Raw genomic sequence first — 21,903 nt, 5'->3', positions numbered from 1 at the left:
AAGTTCCTCGAGCATCCTTATAAACAGTGTTTTGAACTCTACATCTGATAGATTGCTTATCTCTATTTCGTTTAGTTCTTTTTCTGGAGTTTTGACCTGTCCTTTCATTTAGGCCATGTTTCTTTGTCTCTTGGTTTTGGCAGCCTCCCTGTGTTAGTTTCTATGCATTAGGTAGAGTTGCTTTTGACTCTGCCTCTTGGTAGTGTTGCTTAATGTACTAGGTGTCTCATAGGGTCCAGTGGCACAGCCTCCCCAATCGCCCAAGCTGGGTACTCATGGTGCACCTTTCATGTGGTCTGAGTACACTCTTCTCTTATAGTTGACCCTTGGTTGCTGTTGGTATGTCAATGGGAGGGATTTACCCAGGTCGGTCAGCTACAAGGACTGGCTGTGACTACTGACCATCACCCTCTGCCTTCCGTGGAGGATCAGCTGTGCAGGGTCAGGGTAGAGGTGTTCTGATGTGGTCTGTACCTGCCCACTGGGCGTGCAGGCTCTGAATTTTCCCAGATGGTGCAGACCAAGGTCAGCCCGGGGCCACCCTGCCTGAGCTATAAAGCAATCTGAGATGGCTGTTTCTTGTCCTGGGCTTGAAGATTCCCAGGTGAAGCCAAGCTATGAATCTAGGCTGGCTGCTGCTAGTGCCTGGCTTAGGGCTCACTGAGGCTGGCTGTTGCTTGTTAGAGAAGAGTTAGGAAGTTGTAAAGCGTGAGCTAAGACCAGCCATTCATATGGAAAAGCAGCTTGAGTAGGCCCTTAAGGTGGGGGGGTGGAGCCTCACGGGATCTCCAGGGAGGGGCAAAGGATGTTAGCCAGGTTGATGGTCTCAGATATGGCACCGGCTTGCTGGCTCTGTGAGGGGAGGGTTCACAAAGGGACAATGGCCTCTGCTTTCCTTGATGCCAACACTTCGGTTCCTCCCATCATGCCACTGGTGCCCTTTCAGGCCGCTGCCCCAGTGCTGGAGCTCAGAGGGAGTGAATCTAAGTAAGACCATGTGTGAATTCTTTAGGAAGAACTGCTTGGGACTCCAGAAGTTTCTTCCACTAACTCATTCCCCACTGGTTTTTGTAGCCAGGAGTTGTGGGGGACTTAACTTCCTGGCACTGGAACCCTGGGATGAGGGGCCTGGTGTGGGCTGGGACTCCTCATTCCTGAAATATCCCTTCCCAGTTGAATCCACCACATGTGGGTGAGGGGCCAGCTTGTTCCATGTCTGGGCCCCCCCTACCAGTCTAGATGGATGTGGTTTCTTTAATTCAGTAGTTGTCGCACTTCCATTCATCTTGATTTCTGATGATTCTGAGTGATGGCTGTTCTATATTTTAGTTGTAATTTTGATGTAGTTGTGGGAGGAGGCAAGCCATGCCTGTCTACACTGTCATCTTGAAAGTCCTAAAAAAAAACCTTAGTGTTTTGTCCCAGCATTTCTGACATTGCTGCTCATATTTAGTCATGCAGCCAAGCAGCCACCAAGGACTTGCTTATGAGCCTGAATTTCCTGTCACTGAGCATAATTTTTTTTAAATTATTTTTTTTAATCCCTGGCAGTGAACCAGTTTTTCATCTTTATTTTGACATAACTCTCTCCCCCTCCTGCTCTTTCGTCATCTTCCCCTGGCTTCCCCTGCCTCCTCCCCAGCCTGGAGCCCATAACTGGCTGTCTGAGCCATGTGTCAGAGTCTGGCGTCCCTTGTTTCTTGGGCTCTCATTGTAGCCACTGGGCTTGTCATCCTCAGCCCCAGAAGCCCCTCCCTATGTATCCCTGCCACCCCAGCACTCCTTCTGAAGATGTTCTCCTCCTTCTCACCAAGGTCAACCCCATTGCCTGGCCCTCTGTCCCCTATCCTCAGCTCTCTGTGACCTTGCTCCATCAAGCATCCTCTGTCTCGCTTGTATTTTCCTCCACCTGGTTGCTGCCTTTGCAAAAACAAAACAAAACATGTACTCAAGCTCTCTCATACCACAGATACTTTTTCTCAACTCTGCTCTTTCCCTAAGTGATTGCCCTGTCACGTCCCCTTCTCCTGCCAACATTCTTTACAGGCTACTTTGCACGGGTTTTCTCTACCTTCTTACCACCCAACCACTGCTTTAAATAAGTAAAAAGAAAGGAAGGAAGGAAGGAAGGAAGGAAGGAAGGAAGGAAGGAAGGAAGGAAGGAAGGAAGGAAGGAAGGAAGGAAGGAAGGAAGGAAGGAAGGAAGGAAGGAAGGAAGGAAGGAAGGAAGGAAGGGAGAGAGAAAGAGAGAGAGAAAGAGAGAGAGAGAAAGAAAGAAAGAAAGAAAGAAAGAAAGAAAGAAAGAAAATGTAAAACTAACACATGCGTATGGTAAAAATTCACTGAAAAAGGTATAACATGGAAAACTAAAAGCTCCTCCTGGGAGGGAGACATGAATAAGTAGAACACAGAGGATTCTTCGGGCAGCTACTGTGTAAAGCGGTTCCTGGCATCACACACTTTTTCAAACCCATAGAAGATACACCATCAAGAGAGAATCCTAAAGTAAACTATGGATGTTGGGTGGCAATGTGTCAGTGAAGGTTCACCAATTATAATGAGTGTGCTCTCTCCTCTTGCTGGCCCAGAGAATTCAGGTATCAAGCACAGATCAATGTGCTTAGGGAAGAGAGCCCCTGACCTTGGGGGTGAGCAGACCAACCACTTCCAGCACAGGACATAGAAGGGAAGTCGCCAGGGAGGAGGCATGGGCGGAGCAATGCCCTGCCGGTGCCAGCCTCAGCCTGCTGCCTCACAACAGAGCCACATGAGGTCGGATGCTCTGACTGGTTGCGGCCGACCTATGGCCATGAGGGAAGGACCCGGAGAACCTCAGGGGCACCTGCCCAGAGCCCTGCACCACTGAGCTGCAGGGCCAGCTGCCTGCCTCTGACTTCCCAACAGCCAAGAAAAAACAAGCCCGTCTAATCGAAACCTGTTACTTTCTACCTAAAATATTGGAATGGATAAAAATGGTTAGAGGGCTGGGGCCGCAGAACCCGGGGTATTATATTACACTTGTTCACATGATGCTCCGAAGTGTAAATCTACGTGCTTTCACTCAAAACACTCTAGGACCCCCTCAGAGGACGCCTCATAAAGAGATTTCTAATAAATTCAAACTAAATAAAGGGCTTAGTTTGGTTTTCCTGACATGATTAGGTTAAGGAGAGAAAAGGAATAGGGCTTATTCCCTCCCATGAAGCCAATAGCAAGAGTAAGATCTACGTGTGGTGAAACACCTAGAAAGCTCATGGATACAGTCTTGAACTTAAATGATAGCAAGAAACCTCAGTGGGACACAGGGACTTTCAGGCTACCAGGATTAGCAGATGACATGCCATATCTAAACTGAGCCTGGGTCTTAGAAAAGGTGGCAACAAGAGAGACATTCCAAATAACAATGGAGCTCATTGGAAAGCAGCCTCCACTTTTGACCTTGGACCTTCAGGCCTTCCAAGTCAGGGATCCTCTCCTTATTCCTCTAGTCAGTTTGGGATCTAAAGTATCTATCTCCCAAAGTTGCTGTAAGGATAAGAAACAATGTATAAACAGCTCCTAGCACTGAGCTTTGCACAGTAGGTCCATAGTGAATAGCAGCTGTCAGCGCCATTGGGTTCAGCATCGAGCTCTCCCACTTAAAGGTACAAGAGGGGGAAACAGCCTGGCCAAAGGGACTATACACTTAGAGTCACGGTCAGAAGTCCTCTGGTCAAATATGGAGTTAGAATCTACATTAGGGCTGGATTGCTCTGTCCTCACATCTGGAGAGGTCTGGAGAAAAGCACCAAACAGGATCAGACTGAAATCAGGCACAGCCACAAGCCAGCATCTACATACACCTGAAGGTTGCTGGCAACACAGCTCATTTACCGACAGCAGGCCATCCGAAGGGCCCATGTGGCCGTGATCAGTCTAGAAAGTCCTGAATTCATCAAACACTTAACTGTAAATCTGCTCATGCTTTCAATATACCTGTTATGGCTCCTCACTCCTATGTGTGAAGTCCTCACCCTTCTGCCTGGCAAAGGGCCCCCTGCTCTCCAGCTGTCTCTCGCCCCTCTCCCCACCTCCAACGCCAGTGCTCCAGCTGCACACAGCTACGGTCGCCGTGAAGAGCCGTTCGTATTGAGGCCGGATAGCAAGAAGCTAGGAAAATTCCTTGGCATGTGGAATAGGGAAACTGAGACTGGTAGCTGAACACAATGGCTGAGCAGTTTACAACCAGGTGCAGATGGCTGCCAAGGCAGAAGGCAACACTGGGAAAACAAGGACCTCACCCCCAGGGAAACCCCTCCTCCCCTGGCCTTTCCTCACTGGAGAGAACACCTAGACCTCAGTTGTATTTCAGCTTCAGGCCCAGAAGAGCAGCAAAACCAGGTGGCCCACGCCAGGACCAATTGCAGTGACTAAAGACTCCCCTGTCCTGTGACTGACCAGTGAGTAGAGACCACGGCCCTGCAAGGGCCCACCTGGAGAACTGAGGCATATTCTACTGAAACTCTCCCCTGGGACCTCCTCTAAGACTCCCAGATGCAAAAGAGAGAAAGCCTCAAGACAGAGGACCTGGCTCATGCTCTCCCTCTGGGGAGCAGCCCTTGCCAGCCACTTCCTTTCCTTTTTCTACAAGCACATGTCTCCTAAACTCTAAGGCTACGGGCAGCTGGCAGCTTGTACCAGGCTAATCCCCTGAACCTGTCCCTAAAGCCCCCTTTTCTGTGACTTCCTAGTGAGCTAAGGCAGCCCAGCCTAGGTTCTGTTGCTTCTATGCTAAGCCCATCCTTGTTTTACTGTCCCCACCTTTAATAAATATACTCTCATAGTCATCCGCACCTGTTGTTGTGAGACCTTTCCTCCAGGAAGCCAAGAACCCACGCCCTACAGCTGGCCCTCGGCAGACCCACTCAGGGCCAGGCCCCTGTCTGGTAGCAGTGCCATTTTTTTTTTCTGCCCCTCAGCCTGCAGTGTCCTCCCCTGCCTTGTAGACTCAAACACATCACCTCTCAAAATTCGGTCTAGCTCACCTTTGTCAGCCTTTCCCTAGCCACTTTCCAGACAGAAACAACCACTCTGTTTTGGTTACCCCAGTGCCCAAATGGTATACATCTTCTGTTATACCACCTAGAATACTTCACTCTGCTGTGTCCATTGTCCACGTCTGCACCCCCTATTAGACTATACACCCCTCATGACTGGACAGTGTATGATTGATCTTTGTGTCTGGCCCAGAGGAGTTGATTAATAAGTGTGTGGGTGGGCAGATAAGGACCAGTGTGTATCTGGGCTCTGGTAATACAGGGATGAAAGCCCTTGCTCTGCCCTCCAGGAGCTCTCTAGATTATAGAAAATGAATACAAAAGTACATTAAAATGGGATGAGTCGGGCACAGCATGCTGTGTGAGCTCAGCTGAGGGTCACCCAATCCAGTGAGGAACACAGGTGTGTATTCAGGGGCACTTCCTAGAGGAGTCAACACATGATCTGGACCCCAATGGACCAGCACATCTCCTGATAAGCCAAAGCTATAAACCCTCACGATGCCAATGAAGCAGAGTGGCCAATGCTCTGAATTCTTCACTGAGTGGAGGTCACAGCATTTTCTAAGACATGGAGCAGACGCTCCCCCTCTGTCATCTGTCTGTGTTCCATGTCTCACATAGTCCCTCATGAAAATGCCTTCTTTGTGTCCTGTGGCCATTGATCCAAAAGCTTTAGACACTATTTTCTGGAGCTGAGCTGTAGTGTAGACAACTGAGTCCCCCTACACCCCAGCCTCTGCTCCAGGAACCCAAACCCTCAGGGGCCCTATGCAAACATTCTTTGGAAGGTTCATTCCACCAGTTTACCAAAAACACATCCACACTTATGAGTTAGTCTGGGTCAGAACACTTGACTACAAAGTGATTTAGCAAGAGAGAGGTCATGACTGATGTTGACCAACGGAATTTCAGCAGAGAAGTTGAAAAGGAGGTCACATGTCATCGAGATGAGGAGAGAATGGGAGGTGAGGCAAGTACATAACAGCCAGTTTCCTGAAACTTGTCTGATAAGAAAACGGCAGAGACAGGAAAGCAGGGCCAAATGAGATAGACGGTGGTGGTGGTGGTTTTTAACCAGGGAGAGACTTGAACAGTCACAGGCTGAGGAAAAAGACCCAACAGAGGAGGAGAAGTGAACCCCAGGCCCTGAGGAGGGAAAGGCTCTGAGGGAACAGCCAGATACAGGCGTGCTGATGAACCTTGGGCCAGGTGAGCAGGAGGCACAGCTTCGAGGACCCAGAGGAGATCGTGGGCCTCGGGGAGGGATTGGCCACAGGAGTCCAAGCAAAAGGAAGAAAAAAAAAGAAGCGAGATGACAAAGACTCTCTCTTGAGCTTATTCAGGAGGGAAAAGAAGCTAGAGGTTGAGCAGTCACAAGACCTGACCAGCACAAGCACCTCAGGCCTCCTGGCCCCACGCATTCTTTTTGTTGGCAGAGGTCTCACTTAGCAGCTCTCACTCCATGACTTGGAATCTGTTTTTCATTTTACCATTGAACTTTAGTAATACTTAGAGCAGCTTCCGGAAGTCACTTCCCTTCTCTAGAGAAATCACACTGCTTGGACCCAACTCTGACCCAAGCCACAGCTCTCTGATGATCCTCTAGCTTCAGTGTAAAACTCCCTGAGGAAAAGGGTGCTTTACTTTTAAAACCGATGGCTTCTCCCTCATTTGTTTATTTAACTTCCTGAACACAGAGGGAATCAGAACTGACCTAGAACAGACTTCGGTCCGCCTACGAGAGGAGCACCAGATTTTCTGGCAAACCGGAGCCACGCCCTGTCTTGTCCAAAGTGGACAACAGCGACTCGGCCCCAGCTGCTGCCACGAAGGAATACAGGCTGCTTCAGCAGCCTTGCCTTTGCAGAGAAGTTCATGAGCAGACTCTTCAGTGAAATCTCCAGATTTTTAAGTGTTGTAAAATAATTCCAGTAACAAAACCCCTATGCAGGTTAAGTAAAAGGCGCTCAGAGCAACCTCAAGACAAGACGCAAGTTTAGTTTCACCTCCTCTGAAGGGGTTTCAATGTGCTCTATTTCTTACCTGATTCTGTTTGCATGTATGTTTTTTATAACCCTGTCTCCCAGAGGGCAAACAAAGATTTTACTCTAGGAGGTCACTTCCTGCTCAGTGCCCAGTCTGGGGCTGGTATGTGTGTTTTGTGATTTCCTATAGCGTGTTCTGACCCTGTTTTCTGCCAAAGGGCAAGTCCTCCTGAAAGATCTGAAGAAAACAGTGACACCCTGAGCACAGCTGTTGGTGATTAAATGCAAATATGCATTTCTTGGAATCACTAGCTGGTGAGTCACCTTGGAGTGGAGTGACTTTGGGGCTGTCCCTTTAAAAATTGAGCATGTTATCAGGCAAGCTCCTCCTCCAGGGAGGTCCCTTTAAATGAGAGCCAGCTGGCTGGGCCTCCGTTGTTTTACTCTGGAGTGATACTTGCAGTGGAGGATTCCTACCTAGGAGGCAGCAGCCTGTCAGCATGGCTCAGGAGTTTGTGAACAGCAAAATCCATCCTGGGAAGGTGGTGGTGTTCATCAAGCCCACCTGCCCCTACTGCAGACGGACCCAAGAGCTCCTCAGCCAATTCACCTTCAAACAAGGAGCTTTGGAATTTGTCGATATCACAGCCACCTGTGACACAGATGAGATTCAAGATTATTTGCAACAGCTCACTGGAGCCAGAACGGTGAGTCTGGGGTTTGCTTCTAAACGGCCCAGGGAAAGGCTACCCGACTCCTTTTCCTTGTTAGAGCTGTGAAAGCATCGCCTGCGCTTTTCCCTGGGACACTGGTAGGGCTCTGTCACTTAAGGCTCCGAGAGGGCATGTGGGGTGGGGGAGGTCATCTGAGAGAAGACACTCCTCCCTTGAATGGGCAGCTGGACTGCAGCCGAGGGTCTTCTCAGAACCGAGGAGGGGACACAGCTGATTGTGCTAGGCGTCAGGGTCCGTGGGTCTAGCAGCTGTCAGGAGTGGGAGGAGTCAGCTGGAGTCTTTGTTTTAAGCAAGCTGGAAGTGACAGTTTTCAGCCTGCAGAGCCGGGGCTGGAGGGTGGGTGAAGGGGGCCGGTGTGATGTGCGCGTTTCTGTTACCAGCAGGGGAACTGCGCGCACTCCCCTGTTTTCCCCTGGCCACGTGGGACTTGCCGTCCTTCAGTCATTCCTGTAGTCTCTCTTTAACCCTAACCTACTGTGCTCATTCTTCCGAATCTTGCCTAACTCCTCCAATTGGAAAAATCTTATTATAGGTACAGTTAACTGTATCTGGATTCTAGAAAAAATATACTGAAAATTGAAAATTATTAATTATTATTCATATAATTTAAAAAACAGCTTATTATTTGCCCCTTGTTCTAAATTATGGGGCGTTTCTAGGCCTGTCATAGTAGGAAGTCCCGAGGCCAGGGTTCTGGCCTGGCTGTCACCGTGGTTTGCTGTGTGATCCTGGGCAAGTCACCTCCTCTGTGATCCCAAAGGACCTCCTTGGCTGCAAGACTGGACCAGAGTTTCCTTTGCTACGAAGAGACCGTGGGACAGTCGAAGGACTGCTGTCCTCTTTTTGAAAAGACTTCTTCAGCACCCATGGCTTCCTGTGGGATGCCCAGCCACCCACATTGCCTGTATCAGTTTTGGTGCTGGCTGGGGTAACTGGTGTCCTACCAGCTCACCCAAGTTCTCTTTTAAGACGCACATATCCTAGTTCAGTATTAGTTTGGCTTACAGGGTACTCTCTGGGTTCTTGGTTTGAAAGCACAGGAGGCTTTCTCCTCACATCTCCAGTGAGAGATCAACACTCTGGTGCAGAGGGAGGCTACCCACGTGACCCTGTTGCTTCCAGGACTTCAGCTGTGCGCAGAGGACTGACTCTTGTCTTTGGGAGGTCCTGGAGCAGAGTACTCAAGGTGAAAGACAAAGAAAGACACGCCTGCCTCTTAGTTGGACGACCAGCTAAGCCCTGGGAGAGAAAGGGCCATGCAACTATTCCCACGGCCCCCACTGTGATGGGTCCCTCTTGGCCAGTGGTTCCCAAATGATGCTGTGCATTAAAATCACTTGAGGAGCTTCGAAGAAAGAAAAGTGCTGATGCCCGAGCCATCCCCCATCCCAATGTAATCACCGTGTCGGAGGAGGGAACCAGGCCCCAGTAATTTCAAAGATCCCTCCAAGGTCAAAGGGTGCAAACTTTCAGTCATGAGTAAGGCCTAGGGATCTAGTGTACAGCATGGAGACTATAGTTAACAACACTGTATTGTATGCTTGGAATTTGCAAAGAGAGGGTGTTCTCACTGCACACACTAGGAATGATAACCACGCGAGGGATGCATGTGTTAAGTCAATTGTGGTGATCAGTTGACAATTTATACCAAACCTTAACATTTTATGCCTTAATATATACAAGTTTATTTGTCAATTATACTTCAGTAAAGCTGGGGAAAAAGAGTTTATTTTCTATCCAGAAAAAGTTCCCCAGGTAATTCCAATTTGCAACAAGTTTTGGGAGCTACAGCCTTCAGCTGGGCACTGTCTATTCTCTAGCAGGAAAAACAAACCCCTTTGTGCATTTGTTCAATAATCTTTTTTTTTTTCATTTATTTGTAATGCAGTGATTTTTCTTCTAGTGGTCTTTTAAGTTTGTTTTTAAATTAAAAAAAAATATTTTTTTCACAGCTTGCTCCAAGGGGAAGAACAAATCCTTTAGAGCTGTATGCTTTATGGTCCCCAACAGTGATACATTTATATTGGAAGAGATCGAACACTTGGAAGCACTTGCCGCCTTATCCTGTAATAACACATGGTGCTGTGTGTATAGTAACCGCCCAGCAGGGTTTGATTGATTATAGATACCTATGCCTTCAATCAGGCCCTATACCTGGAGAAACGTGTTTTGGTTTTGCTGTGGCCACCTCTCCTGGATCAGGCCCTTCATTTATTCCTTCTCTAAAACACTTTTTTTCAGGTAGATTCGAGTTTCTGACCTCTATTATTTTTCTTCTCTCTGAATAACTTCTTCAAACATTTCTTGCAAGGCAGGTCTAATGGCAACGAATTCCCTCAATTTTGTGTGTGTGTGTGTGTGAGAGAGAGAGAGAGAGAGAGTATTTCTTCACTTTTGAAGGATAATTTTACTGGATACAACAAATATTTTTAAAGCACCTAATACATAGTAGGCACTTTTCCAGCCATTGAAACTACCTCCATGAACAGAACAAACAAAAACTGCCTTTGTAGAACTTGCATTCTAGTAAATCCACTAAACAGTATGTCGGAAGGTGATGAGTAATATGTGCTATGGAGAAAACTAAGTAGGAAAGGGAGGTAGGCAGCAAGCAGCAAGGTACAGTTTTAAATGGAGCCATTGGGGCCTCATTGATTTGACTAGTCTCTCAAGGAGGTGAGGGAGCCAGGCTTGCAGAAACATAGGCGTAAGGGTGTTTCAGACACAAGGAATAGCAAGTGCAAAGGTCTTAGCTAGGCCAGAAATGGAGCCCTGTGTGCCTGGAGCATTGGAAGCCAGTAAGACAGCAGGCCGAGCTGAGGTCTGGGAGATCTTAGGGCATAGGCTGGGAGGCCCCTCAAGTTACCATAAGGACTGTGGCTGGCGATGTGCCACACGCAGAGCAGGGAGCTGGTCTGCCTTAGTTTAAAAAGCATCACTCTGGAGGCTGTGGGGAGGAGACTGGAGGAGGGCCAGGTTGAAGACTGAAACTGAGAGACATCTGGAGACCACAGCTTCAGATGAGGAATGATGGTGGCTTGTTCCAGGCCACGGCGGGGGTGAGGAGCGTTGGGAAGCAGCTTTGAGTAGCTGCTGCATCCGAGCAACCTTAGAGCACACATGATGCACCTATCTGAGGCTGGGGACTGGGGAAACTCACTCCAGCAGAGTGAGGGCACCCGTAGTACCGAGCTTGTTTGTGGTGGGAGTTCTCTTTCAGCTCCTTGTCAGTAGCAACCTCTGAAGTTCATCAGCAAAGGGGGATGGGGCCAGGAGGGGCGGACACTGAAGGTGCAAGTCCTCTTCCTCAACTGAATCAAGTTTTCTGTTTGCTACCACAACCACCGCGCCGCTGCGCCCCCCCGCCACCCCCGCCCCCCCCCCCCCCGTCCTCGCCCAGTGTCTGGTGCAACCTGTAATTCAGCTCCTTTTGGAGCTGCCTGTAACTGGCAGCTTTGAGGTGGTTTGGGGCTGCAGGGACTCGAGGGCGGGTGTAAGCTCAGAGAGGCCTTTCAGCTCCCTGCAAACTGCTTCCTGCCAGATGGTGGACACAAGATTCTGCCCTGGAGAGAGCCCGATTGTCTTTCAGAGCCTGTTTCAGGCACCTGGGGGCTACTGTAGGCTGTGGTTGTTAAAGTTAAAGCCTCAGTCACCCTGGGAGGAGTGAATGGCTGCTCAATGTCACCCAGGCATTTACAAACATGACCCCTGCAACAGCAGCATCACGCATCACCTGGGAACTTCTCAAAAATGCAAATTCTTGGGCCCCAACCTAGACCTCCTATGTCAGAAATTTGTGGGGAGTGGGGGCAAGGAGGAAATCTGTGTTTTAACAAGCCCTTTGGCGGTCCTGGTGCAGGTTCCACAGTCTAAAAAGAGGACTCCTGGTTTCTCAGGGCATTCTGTCCTGGTGACTAAGGAGCACCCTCTTGGCCAACGCCCTCGTTGAAGGTGGTGCTGTGGCAAGAGGCAAGCTGTAGGAGTGATGACAATTGCTCAATTCTTTTCGATAACGTAGAGATTCTAGAATGATTACATTTCTTCCTTATACAACATAAAAATAGTATGATGTAAAAGTCAGGTGATTTTGATTTCATTAGGCACTGCCTTCCATAGGCATTCTGCAATATAATTACATCAGAACTCCATTAGCAAAGCATTCCTGGGGAGACAGAAGACAAAAGACCCCAACAGTCTGTGGGGGAAGCTTTGTGTTCTCTAAAGTAATGGCCAGGACCGAGGGGAAAACTTAGGTTTCTGACCCCAGCTTTCTCAGGCTATTCTTTCAGCCTCACGAAAGCCCTGGGCCCTTTGCGAAGGTCCCCACAGGCCTGTGGTGCCCGCGGGGCAGGCAGCTCCTTCTGTGACTCGAGAAGACGTTATTGGGCTTTCTGTCTGCAACACAGTCCTGAGGCTCTTTTCCTCTCCAGCGGCACACTTTTATGCTAAGACAAAGTTTTGACCTGTAAGAATATATATACATGAGGAGATTGTAAAGTGACTGGAAAAGCTTGGATCATGGGAAGTATTTAGAGGAAGGATAAAATGTCATTCTAAGTTAATAATTTAGTTCCTTAGATGTCCTGGCTTGTTTGCTTTTTTTAGGTACCTCGAGTCTTTATCGGTAAAGAGTGTATAGGTGGATGCACTGATCTAACAAGTATGTATCAACGTGGGGAACTGGTGACGCAGCTAAAGCAGATTGGAGCTCTACAGTAATTGCAGGTGAGTGACAGGTGGGGCGCTGGGCCAGGCGCCCGGGGAGGGCCGGGAGACTGTGGCTGCTATAGCCATGTTCTGTCATAACCTAGGAAGGCCCTCTGACTAGGACAAGAACGGTTTGGTGGATCTGAGGAACTGTAATGTCATTTATGAACTCCCCTTTTTATAGAGGGATTAATCATGTCAATGGGAGAGAGCCTTTCACTTCACCTTCATTTCACAAATGTTTATTGAGCATTCACTATATGCCAGACACTGTATGAGGCACTGGGACTATAGTGATGGGGAAAAAAAAAAAAAAAAGATAACATGAAATTTATATTCTAGAGAGGTGGACAGATGAAAAGTAAGCAAATAATTCCTGAAACAAACGAACAGACTAACGCGGTAGAACACAGCAGGGGGTGGGGAGCAGAGTCCACTAAGGTGTGAGGGGAGGTCTTTCTCAGAGGGGCTAGTTGAGCTAAAGATCTTGTGACAGTCAAGTAAAGATGAAGCAGAAGAGCTTTTCAGACAGAGGAAATAGCAAGTGCAAAGGCCTTGAGGTAACTAGTACAGAAAATTCAAGAATCAGACACAAGGGAATGCAGTCTGAGTGAAGTGCAGTGAGAGGGAGGAGGAGGGACAAATGTGGACGGGGCCAGAGCTCACGAGCCGTGGTCGGCAATTCAGATAAGAAGTGCAGTGTGGGATCAAGGTGAGTCTGCTTCACCTGTGTTCATACTGCAACTCAATTTCAATCATCTAATGGAGTTCTCAAACTTCAAAACAGAGTTTTCTAAAATTGTAACCCAATGGATATCCTTGACTGAACGGGAAACCAGAGGGTGATGAACTCTTTAGAAAGGAACCAGGATACTTTTGGGGTCTGATAAGTTCCCCTCACCCCCAGCTCTTCTTGTGCTATCTTGCTTCTAACGAGGCCAATTTCTCAGATTCATGCACAGAGAGAGTCCGTGGTTGTTTTTTAGTCAAAATAGACATTTTTGGTTCTTAAACCCAAATGTTCTTGAGGGGTATTTGTTGCCCACTAATTAATAACTTACCCTTGAGCAATGAGTGTATCTAATTTGCAGTGGTTACTTAGGATAGCAACAGAAGTAAAAAAAAAAAAAAAAAAAAAAAAAAAAAACCCTGAAAAAATACAACTGAATCCTTTGAAATAAAAATATTAAAAACCTTCTAATCACAATTCTATAACATCATCACAGCAGGTGAACACTACGTTTGTGTTAGCTTTCTAGTACCACATGAGTAATCACTCAAAACTCAATTATGGTGCCAAATGTTTTCTGTTCTAGAACACTTTAAAAAAAAAAACAAAACCCAGCTTAGGCTTCAATTAAAAATGGAAGAAAACTAATGACTTTCCTGGGAATACGGGCAATATCATTTCCCCAGTTATTAGAGTCCCCATATTCACAAGGCCTCTTTATTTGCATTGTCCTTCAGCATTATAGGCTCTCAGTATTTTGCTGACAACTTCTTCTCAAGGCCATCTGTAACAGATTATATCTAAATAACAAGAATAAGTGTTCTGGTGATGAAAAGAAAGTGAGAAGAATTCAGCTTTCCAAGGAAATGCAGCTTTTTATACTTTTCTTGGCAGGGCGGAACCCGGGCTGACATGTCCCTCGAGAGCTGACGGCCTCATGAATGATGGCAACGCTTCCTCCCGACTGGGATCTGGGGCTCCCTTCACAAAGCTACAGCAGCTGTTTACTTAAAATTCTGAAATGTCTAAACCAAAAAAAAGTGGCAGGGGGCGGTTCTTCGCAAAAACAGGCTTTGCTTCTATTGATTTAGTATTAAAAGGGGATCCACTTACCACAAACCATTGGTCTGGGAAGGTTAAAAGACATCTTCGATTTCTTCTAGATTGGCCCCTGGGTTCCAAAGGACCATGAGCAGTTATAGCTTAGGATTCCCTCACTGACCCCCCAAAAGTTCTTTCTTTTTTGCAAGTGGCTCTTCCTAACTATTCTTCACCTGTCAGGACTCTACCTCTAAGCCAGGGTTTCTCAACCAAGTTTATCCCAGGCCACTAGAGTGAATCTACAAGGTAATTGTATGCTACCACTCCCAAAATTATTTTGAGTTTAACTTGATAGAGTTTGTACTATGAAATCAAATAGGTATTTTTAATGTGTTTTTTAAAACTATATGTTCTTCCCTGTCACCGCCCATCCTGCCTTGAGAATACTGCTCTGAACTAGTGTTCTGAACCTTGACAACACACACAGCTCTCAGGAAATGCTCAGCAATTCTGTGAAGGGCTGAGGATCCAATCTGAGAAATGACACATGAAGAGTTAAGCACAGTGGGTCTTCACTTGGTGCTACAGGGATCAGAGCTACATGTGCAGATGCTGTGATTATGTGGCAACACTGTTATGTAAGATGATTGTCCCGGTACTCCTGAACAAGTGTGTATTAAATTGTTTATACATTACGAACAAAAGTAAAACATATATTCAAAACATTATCATATAAAACTTGCAAACCTGTTCCCAAAGAACATGTCTGTGAAGGTAGCAGAATTTGGGAAATACTGTCCTAAATGATTTTCTCTCTTTTTCATTCCCCACTCTATGAAAACTTAAGAATCCCTCATTGAGATGTGTGTTCTAGAATCACAAGATTAATTTCCTTTTGCAGTCTCTACTATGAAAGGTTAATTTCTGTGTAATAAAATAGTCATAAATGACAGTGATTTTCTTTTTTGTCCAATTCTTTACTATGTTCTCAAGACCTTAAGGGATGATATTGATGTGAGATACATCAGTTTGAAGTTTTATTCATGTTTGTCCCCTGCCATTATAAATAAAGGCATACACTATTGTCCTTCATTGAGTACAAATGGTTGATGTGATTTTTTTAAAATTTCATATTGAAATGACAAATAATTTGAATGTAATATGTCAACACTACGCTACTGAATAATGTTTAAAGTTTAATAAGTGTTTTTTTTTCATGGTTGCATTCCATTTTTCCAGTTCTCACCTCATACCCTTGGACTTTTGGCTTCTCTCTCTTCTCTTGTGGGCCCAGGCCACTCCCTGCAACCAGGCTGGTGGACTGGGCATACTTTTCAGGTTATACACTGGGCAACACTGTGAATGCCCCCTGTCGCTGCTGTGCCGTGTGCAACCCGCTCGGTCCCTGATCCACTCCAGACCTCTCACCTGCACTTTCTTCCACGCTTCTCTGTCGTTGCTCATTGTCTGTCTTCTGCTTTGCTCTGCTTTCAAATTCCTCCTTCACAGCCTGATTTACAGACTATTTACGCTGTACCTATCTTCTCTTCTCACTTCTTATTGACTAAAAAAGCCATTGCTCCCTCTTCTGCCATCCTAAAGCATTCTGCATTTGAACACTTTCCAGCTGTAGTTAATCATCTGTACCGGTCTCTTGCCAGATTCCAAAACACCACTCTCAAAGGCAAGTGCCTGGATTTTAACATCTTTGTATGCCCAGTTCCTAGCACGGAACTTCGATTTTTTTCAAAGCAATACCTGCATGCAGGTTAACATGTCAAACTATACCAAATGTCTTTCCTCTTCCACCCCTCCCAAACCCCAGTCCTTACTACTTATTTATCAGTTTCATGGATATTTAAGCCTATTTAAAAGTATTGTAAAATGTGTTAAGCACATATAAGGTAAGCAGGTACATATAAGATAAGGTAAACACATATAAGGTAAGAGTTCTATTTAAATTAATACCTGGATATATACCTTCTAGGTTAATAAATAAAGCAACTATGTAACTGTTTCTAAAGCACTGATCAACGACCTCAGAGGCCCATGCACCCTTCCCCATTGAATCCTTTCCTCCCTCCCACAAATTAATCTAGCTCATATCTGTTGTAATCATTCTGATACTTCTCTTCATAGTTTTACTCCCTACAATACCCCTAAAGCAATACATAAGCAATACATATCGGAAAAGCAATGCCAAACACCAACCCAGCTGTGTAAGAAAAGGGCAACACTATGACCATCAGAGGAACGGCCCCAGGAGATGAGCGGAGCGGAGGCTCAGCTTCCCGGGGATTTGAACAGAGGGGTGGTCCTCAGTGAGCCCTGGAAACACCGGCCCCCCATAGTTGGGGAGGCTATTGTGCGGACTGCTCATGGGCAGCCCCCAGAAATAAGGTCGACGAAAGTGGGCTGCTCTGCATTTTCGCTTCGTTGGCCCACCCCCGGCAGCTTTCCGGAGCAGGTCACAGCACACACCACTTCTGCCGGGGGGGGCGGGGGGCGCTCCACGCCCCCTCGGCTGGCTAGCGCTTGTGGTGTGGAGCACGGAAACGCCGTCAGCACAAGACAAGCAAAGGGCAGGTAAGGGTCTGCTTCAGGCTCATTTGGCCATTCTGTCCTCCAGTTTTAAAAAAGGAAACGTGAGAGGAGAGCCCCCGGCGTGGAGGATGACCCTGCTCCAGTCTGTCCTGGGTGCTCTCTGTGCGGGCCCCTCTCTTCCTGGGACTTAACTCCCTTCACGGTCTTCCTAGGGACTCCGTTTCCCTCTCTCCCGAGTCCAATCTTCTGTTTCCCATACCCCATATATATTTATTACAGCTAAAACATAAAATTATGCTAGAAGCTTATTTCTCATAGCTGTCCAGGGGCAGGCAGGTGGCTTTGATCCACGACGTCGCCATCAACCCAGGGGCTGTGTGCACCGCTTGCTCTCCGGGGCCCCCCCCTGCCTCGCCCCCGCCCGCTGCCCGGCCTGGGCCATCGCGGGGCTGCAGGGGAGGCGGGGCTGCAGGGTCCCTGCTGGGAGCCCCTGTCTGGCTAACAGGGTTACACACAGGCAGGTCTACACCGAGAGATTGGGGGAAAACTAGCAGATCGTGTCTTTCTCGTTCTCAGTCTTTTTCATTTCAGAGGACCATATATCCACCACAGGTTTTAAGAAAGAGAATGGGAAGTAAACGTTTTTGAAACCTTGCTTGTCTGACAATATTGTTATTTTGTCCTCATATTTGACGACTGGATATAGCTCCTAGTTGGAAACTATTTTCCTCCAGAAGTCTGAAGACACTGCTCACTGCTTTTTGCTTTTGGCGTTGCTGTTAAGAAGTCTGAAGCCATTCTGATTCTTGATCCTTTGTGGATGACCTATTTGGTTATCTTGTTTATTTTGTTTTATACTCTGGAAGCTTACAAAATCTTCCCTTTGAGCCCTGTGCTCTGAAATATCTCAGTGATGGGCCTCCGTCTGGGTCTGTTTTCATATATTATGGGGCTACTTGGAGGGCTGGAGGGCCTATTGGAAACTTTATTGATTTATTTTATGGACACTTTCCTCCCCTCCACTTTCTGTGTGTGCTCTTTCTGGAACTCCTAGTAATTAGATACTGGCTTTCCTGGATTTCTCCTTTAACTTTTGTTATATACTTTCCTATTTTCTATCACATTTTTTTTTCCCATTGAGCGATTTACTCTTTACCTTCTTATTTTTCTATTGATTTTTTAATTTCTGGTATCATGCTTGTAATATCCAATAGCTCTTCAATATTATCTGAATGTTCCTTTTTTATACAATTGTTTGTTTCATAAGTGCAGTTTCTTATCTCTCTGATGTTATTTTGATCTTTTTCCTTCCAATTATAATTTTTTTTTCTTATTTTCAAGGGTTCTCTTGTTCTCAATTGTTTCCTTTTTTCTTGTTCTTTTTTTGTGGGTGCAATCACTTCTTTTCTCTCTCAAAAGATATTAATTGCAGTTGAGGCTGTCTTTGGATGCCTGTGTTCTCTCTTTCCTCTTCGAGTCCCTATTTTCTGTTTCTGCTTTTTATGTTTAATGGCCTCCCAGTGTTCTGCACTGAGCATTTGAGATTTGGTTGTCTGTAAATAGTTAAGAATGACACACCAAAAACTAGTTGGGAGATCTATGTGTGTAGATTGGGCTTTACCACAGAGGTTTTGTGGTAATGTTACCTCTAAGCAAGGCCTTCCACATCACCCTATTTAAAAATCTCACTGGCTCAGGCTGGCATGGCTCAGTGGATTGAGTGCTGGCCTGTGAACCAAAGAGTCACTGGTTTGATTCCCCGTCAGGGCACATGCCTGGGTTGCAGGCCAGGTCCCCAGTAGGTGTGTGAGAGGCAACCACATATTGCTGTTTCTTTCCCTCTCCTTCTACCTCTCTTCCCTTCTCTCTAAAAATAAATAAATAAGAATTAAAAAAAAATAAACTGTGGAATACATACCTTAAAAATAAATAAATAAATAGAAATATCACTGGAATTCCCCATGCTTCTTCCTTTATTTTTTTTCTAGTTTATTTATTGCCTAATACATTGGGTACTTTACTTATTTTGTTTACTGTGTGTCTTCACCACTCAAATGTAAACCCCTTGAGGCCAGGAATTTGTGTCTTTTTACTGCTGTGTCTGCAGCATTGAGAAGACTATCTGCACGTAGTAGGTGCTTGATAATTATCTGCTAGGTATTTGAATGAATGGATAATATGAATGAATGATCAGGTGCAGATGCCCCAAGTGTTACTTCCTGGAAGTTTTTCTTCTGAGCCGTTCAGTTTTTTCCGTTCCTTGGCTTCGGGTGGAGGCTGGGTCTCACCTCCGATTTTGGCTGCCAAGCGGGGGAAAGGGACTTGGCAGCCTCCAGCCAGCGTGCAGACTCTCCCGTCATCTCCTGCTTTCTGCTGGCTTCTTGCAGAGTAATTCTGTGTGAAATGCAGGGATAGACAAGACCATAATCCAAAGAGCACTGAGAGGTTGGCACGAGACATTGACAGGGAAAAGCAACAAGAATAACCAGGCAAAAAATGCAGAGCCAAAACTTCACTCCTTCTGTTCACTTTAAAAAGCTAGTGATTCAGTCCCCCATGCATGTCTCATTTGAGTAACTGCCTTTGGTCTGCGGCTCCCTGAATGGGACAACTGGCAGTCATTCTGCCCAATTCAAGGCTGCCCAAAGATGGCCCTGAAGGGGAAACAACAGCCGTGGGTGATGAATGGGCCTGTGTGGTTGAGACGACACTATTCATATCCCCAGTGAGGATTTTTAGGCCATTATCTTGACATTTGGACGTAAGAGAAAGCCATGCTCCCTAATTCACTGCACCATAACAATTATTAGTGGTCCTGGAACTATGTTAAAGAACTGGACTCCTGAAACATTTTAAATGTAATTCCTTTCTTAAGCGATATTTGCTTATTAAACACATTGAACATTTGAAGGGGCAGAATTTAATCTTACTAATTAGTGAAAAAGAATTCTGACATAGTCCCTTTAAGCACAAGTGATATTTAAACATGGGTCTATATGTACAAAGAGATTTCTATATCCCTGTCCCCAAGTGACTTTCCTGGCAAGCTGTGCAGAGCTGAAGACAGAATAAAGGGTATTAGGAGAGCCAATGAAAGCGCAGAGCTTGCGTAACCTCTCTGGGGTGCACCTAGTATACCCGGGGTTCTGTTCCCAGTGGGCTCTCCCTCCAAGTCAGCAGGGCTGGAGCCTCTGGGCAGCACCTACAGCTGAGCTTTCTCAGGGGACAGCAGAGCAACTGCCTTCTCACTTTTGTGTGCTTGTGAAACTTGCAACACTTCATACATAAAATTGCAAGTTGTTTTTAAGGTAGGGATTTTGCACTGTCCCTATTAATCTTCCAAGGCACCCTGAGGAATGGGTATGGAGGCTCTTTAACACAACCTGCCTGGGGTTCTAACTAGAGGTGTCAAATGGGGACCAGAGGATCCCCTCTGGGAATGGAGGACCAATTACTCCCGGGAATGTCAAATTAGAGGACTCAGCTCGAAGTTGCTCTACAAAAAATAAAGTCTGTTAAACAAAACAAAACTTATGCTCTTGGCCTCAACAAACCCCACATGTATACAAACTTGCACCTCTCTCCCCTTGCTGAGACATAGGAGGGGGACAACAGAGGATGGACGATGGGGAGACAGTTTCACAAAGGGGCATCTCCAGTTTGAAGCGATGATGTTGGGCTGAGTTACCTAGGTCCCTAAGCAGGTAAGCTCCATCAGGCCCTGAACCCAGTCTTACTTGTTAAGTAAGTAATGGGACCTTCCAGATGCACTGAATCAGCATCTGCGATGTGTTAGAAGTGAATGATTTGTCCTGGGAGTTAGCAGCAGAGCAGTGGCAGCAGCAGCCGACAGGCTCTGAGTGCATCAAATTTGCCCAGAGACACGCACACAGGCTTGTGGAGGCTCTGCTGGGGTTCCTCAGGCGGCCAGCTTTACCTGGGAGCTTTCAGAGCCCTTAACATGCTAGTATGTTAATTTCCAACGTAGTAATGAAGTACCCATTATTCCTCAAAGCTTTTAACTAGCTGTCGTTTCTTCAAAAAGCACGTCTCAGAATTCCTTTTAAGAGCAGCAAGCACAGAAAACACTGATTTATTGCCCTTTCATGTCCCTCCCCTCAGTTTGCCAACCCTCCCTTGCTCTCCGTGGCTAGCGTCGCTGCCTGCAAGAGGTGCTCAGCAGGCGCCTCCTGTCAGCATTTGGCATTTTGTCCATGTCACCGTCTTCTAATTTATTTATTATACTTTCAGTTGACAGCTGGCGTAAGTCCTGAGGTTCCCCAAAATGACACAAAATCCAGCAAAGTCTTTGTCTGCTGGTTCAGATCAAGCATTAGAGTAATCTAAAGTCTGTGCCAAAAGTTGTTAGAACTGATTTATCAACACAGTCCTAAGCATTGGTAACTGCCTAAAATGACATCCTTAAGGCTGAATTCTTTCAGAAAGTCCAAGCATGCCATTCCCAAAGCAAACACACACCCAAGAGTGATTGTACTTAATGGAGTGTGGAACCCCTTGGCCACAAGGCTGTATTGTGGGCGCGACGTGGGGATGGGAGGGTTGAATAAGAAAGTCGCAAGGGGGCATGCCAGGCATTTACCTAGAAACCAAGTGTTTTGGTTTTTATCCAGTTCTACTGGCCTTCACTGAACTCATGTTACTGGCTTATAGTGATTGAACCAGTAAGAAAACATTTTTCTGGCTACTCATGTTTTCCTTCCTTCTTCTCTCCCTCCCTTTCTCCCTCCCTCCCTCCCTCTCTCCTGCCCTTCCTTCTTTGATCTTTTTCCTCTTTTCTTTTCACTTTTTTTTTTTTTAAATAACTTTATTTAGGCATAGTCCATAGCTCACATAATTCACTCATTTCGGTTGTACAATTCATGAGAGAATGTTCACTTAAGCTACACAGTTGCTACAGAAACTGGCCCAAGAACATGAAATCACTGCTCCAAGAGTAGATTTCTATGGTTTAAAAGCAACATGGACTGAATTCAAATCCTGGTTAGGCTATTTCCTAGGTGTGTGCCCGTGGCTATGGAAATTTATCCAGTTTGAGTTCTTACTGTGAGAATTGGTATTAATGAAATTAACTAAATTAAAATTAATTTAAATGGAATAGGATT

The 21,903-nt window shown here is 46.2% G+C and overlaps 2 protein-coding genes across 2 annotated transcripts in view; one reads left to right on the top strand and one right to left on the bottom strand.

Annotated features, from left to right (window-relative positions):
• Nucleotides 1-7,441: 7,441 nt before the first annotated feature.
• GLRX (glutaredoxin) lies at nt 7,442-15,339 on the top strand. Its single transcript, XM_054578617.1, has 3 exons — nt 7,442-7,731; nt 12,364-12,483; nt 14,090-15,339. The coding sequence occupies exons 1-2, from the start codon at nt 7,525-7,527 to the stop codon at nt 12,475-12,477; spliced, it is 321 nt and encodes a 106-aa protein (XP_054434592.1). The 5' UTR covers nt 7,442-7,524; the 3' UTR covers nt 12,478-12,483; nt 14,090-15,339.
• Nucleotides 15,340-18,651: 3,312 nt separating this feature from the next.
• Nucleotides 18,652-21,903, bottom strand: part of RHOBTB3 (Rho related BTB domain containing 3) — a 59,823-nt gene continuing 56,571 nt past the window's right edge. The window contains exon 11 of the mRNA XM_054578616.1: nt 18,652-19,174. Coding sequence (XP_054434591.1) covers nt 18,971-19,174 — 204 coding nt within the window. The 3' untranslated portion in view covers nt 18,652-18,970. The remainder of the gene's footprint in view (nt 19,175-21,903) is intronic.

The sequence above is a fragment of the Pteronotus mesoamericanus genome, unplaced genomic scaffold (genome assembly GCF_021234165.1).
Source record: "Pteronotus mesoamericanus isolate MK-2021 breed Mesoamerican mustached bat unplaced genomic scaffold, CSHL_Meso_final contig_50, whole genome shotgun sequence".
NCBI lineage: Eukaryota > Metazoa > Chordata > Mammalia > Chiroptera > Mormoopidae > Pteronotus > Pteronotus mesoamericanus.
The sequence above is the reverse complement of the archived record's forward strand: the minus strand, read 5'-3'. Positions and strand labels throughout refer to the sequence as shown.

Bases quoted from the DNA above. Each gene is read 5' to 3' on its own strand.
- GLRX (XM_054578617.1), top strand. From the start codon at position 7,525: ATGGCTCAGGAGTTTGTGAACAGCAAAATCCATCCTGGGAAGGTGGTG. The intron at 7,732-12,363 runs GTGAGTCTGGGG...TGCTTTTTTTAG, and splicing joins AGCTCACTGGAGCCAGAACG to GTACCTCGAGTCTTTATCGG.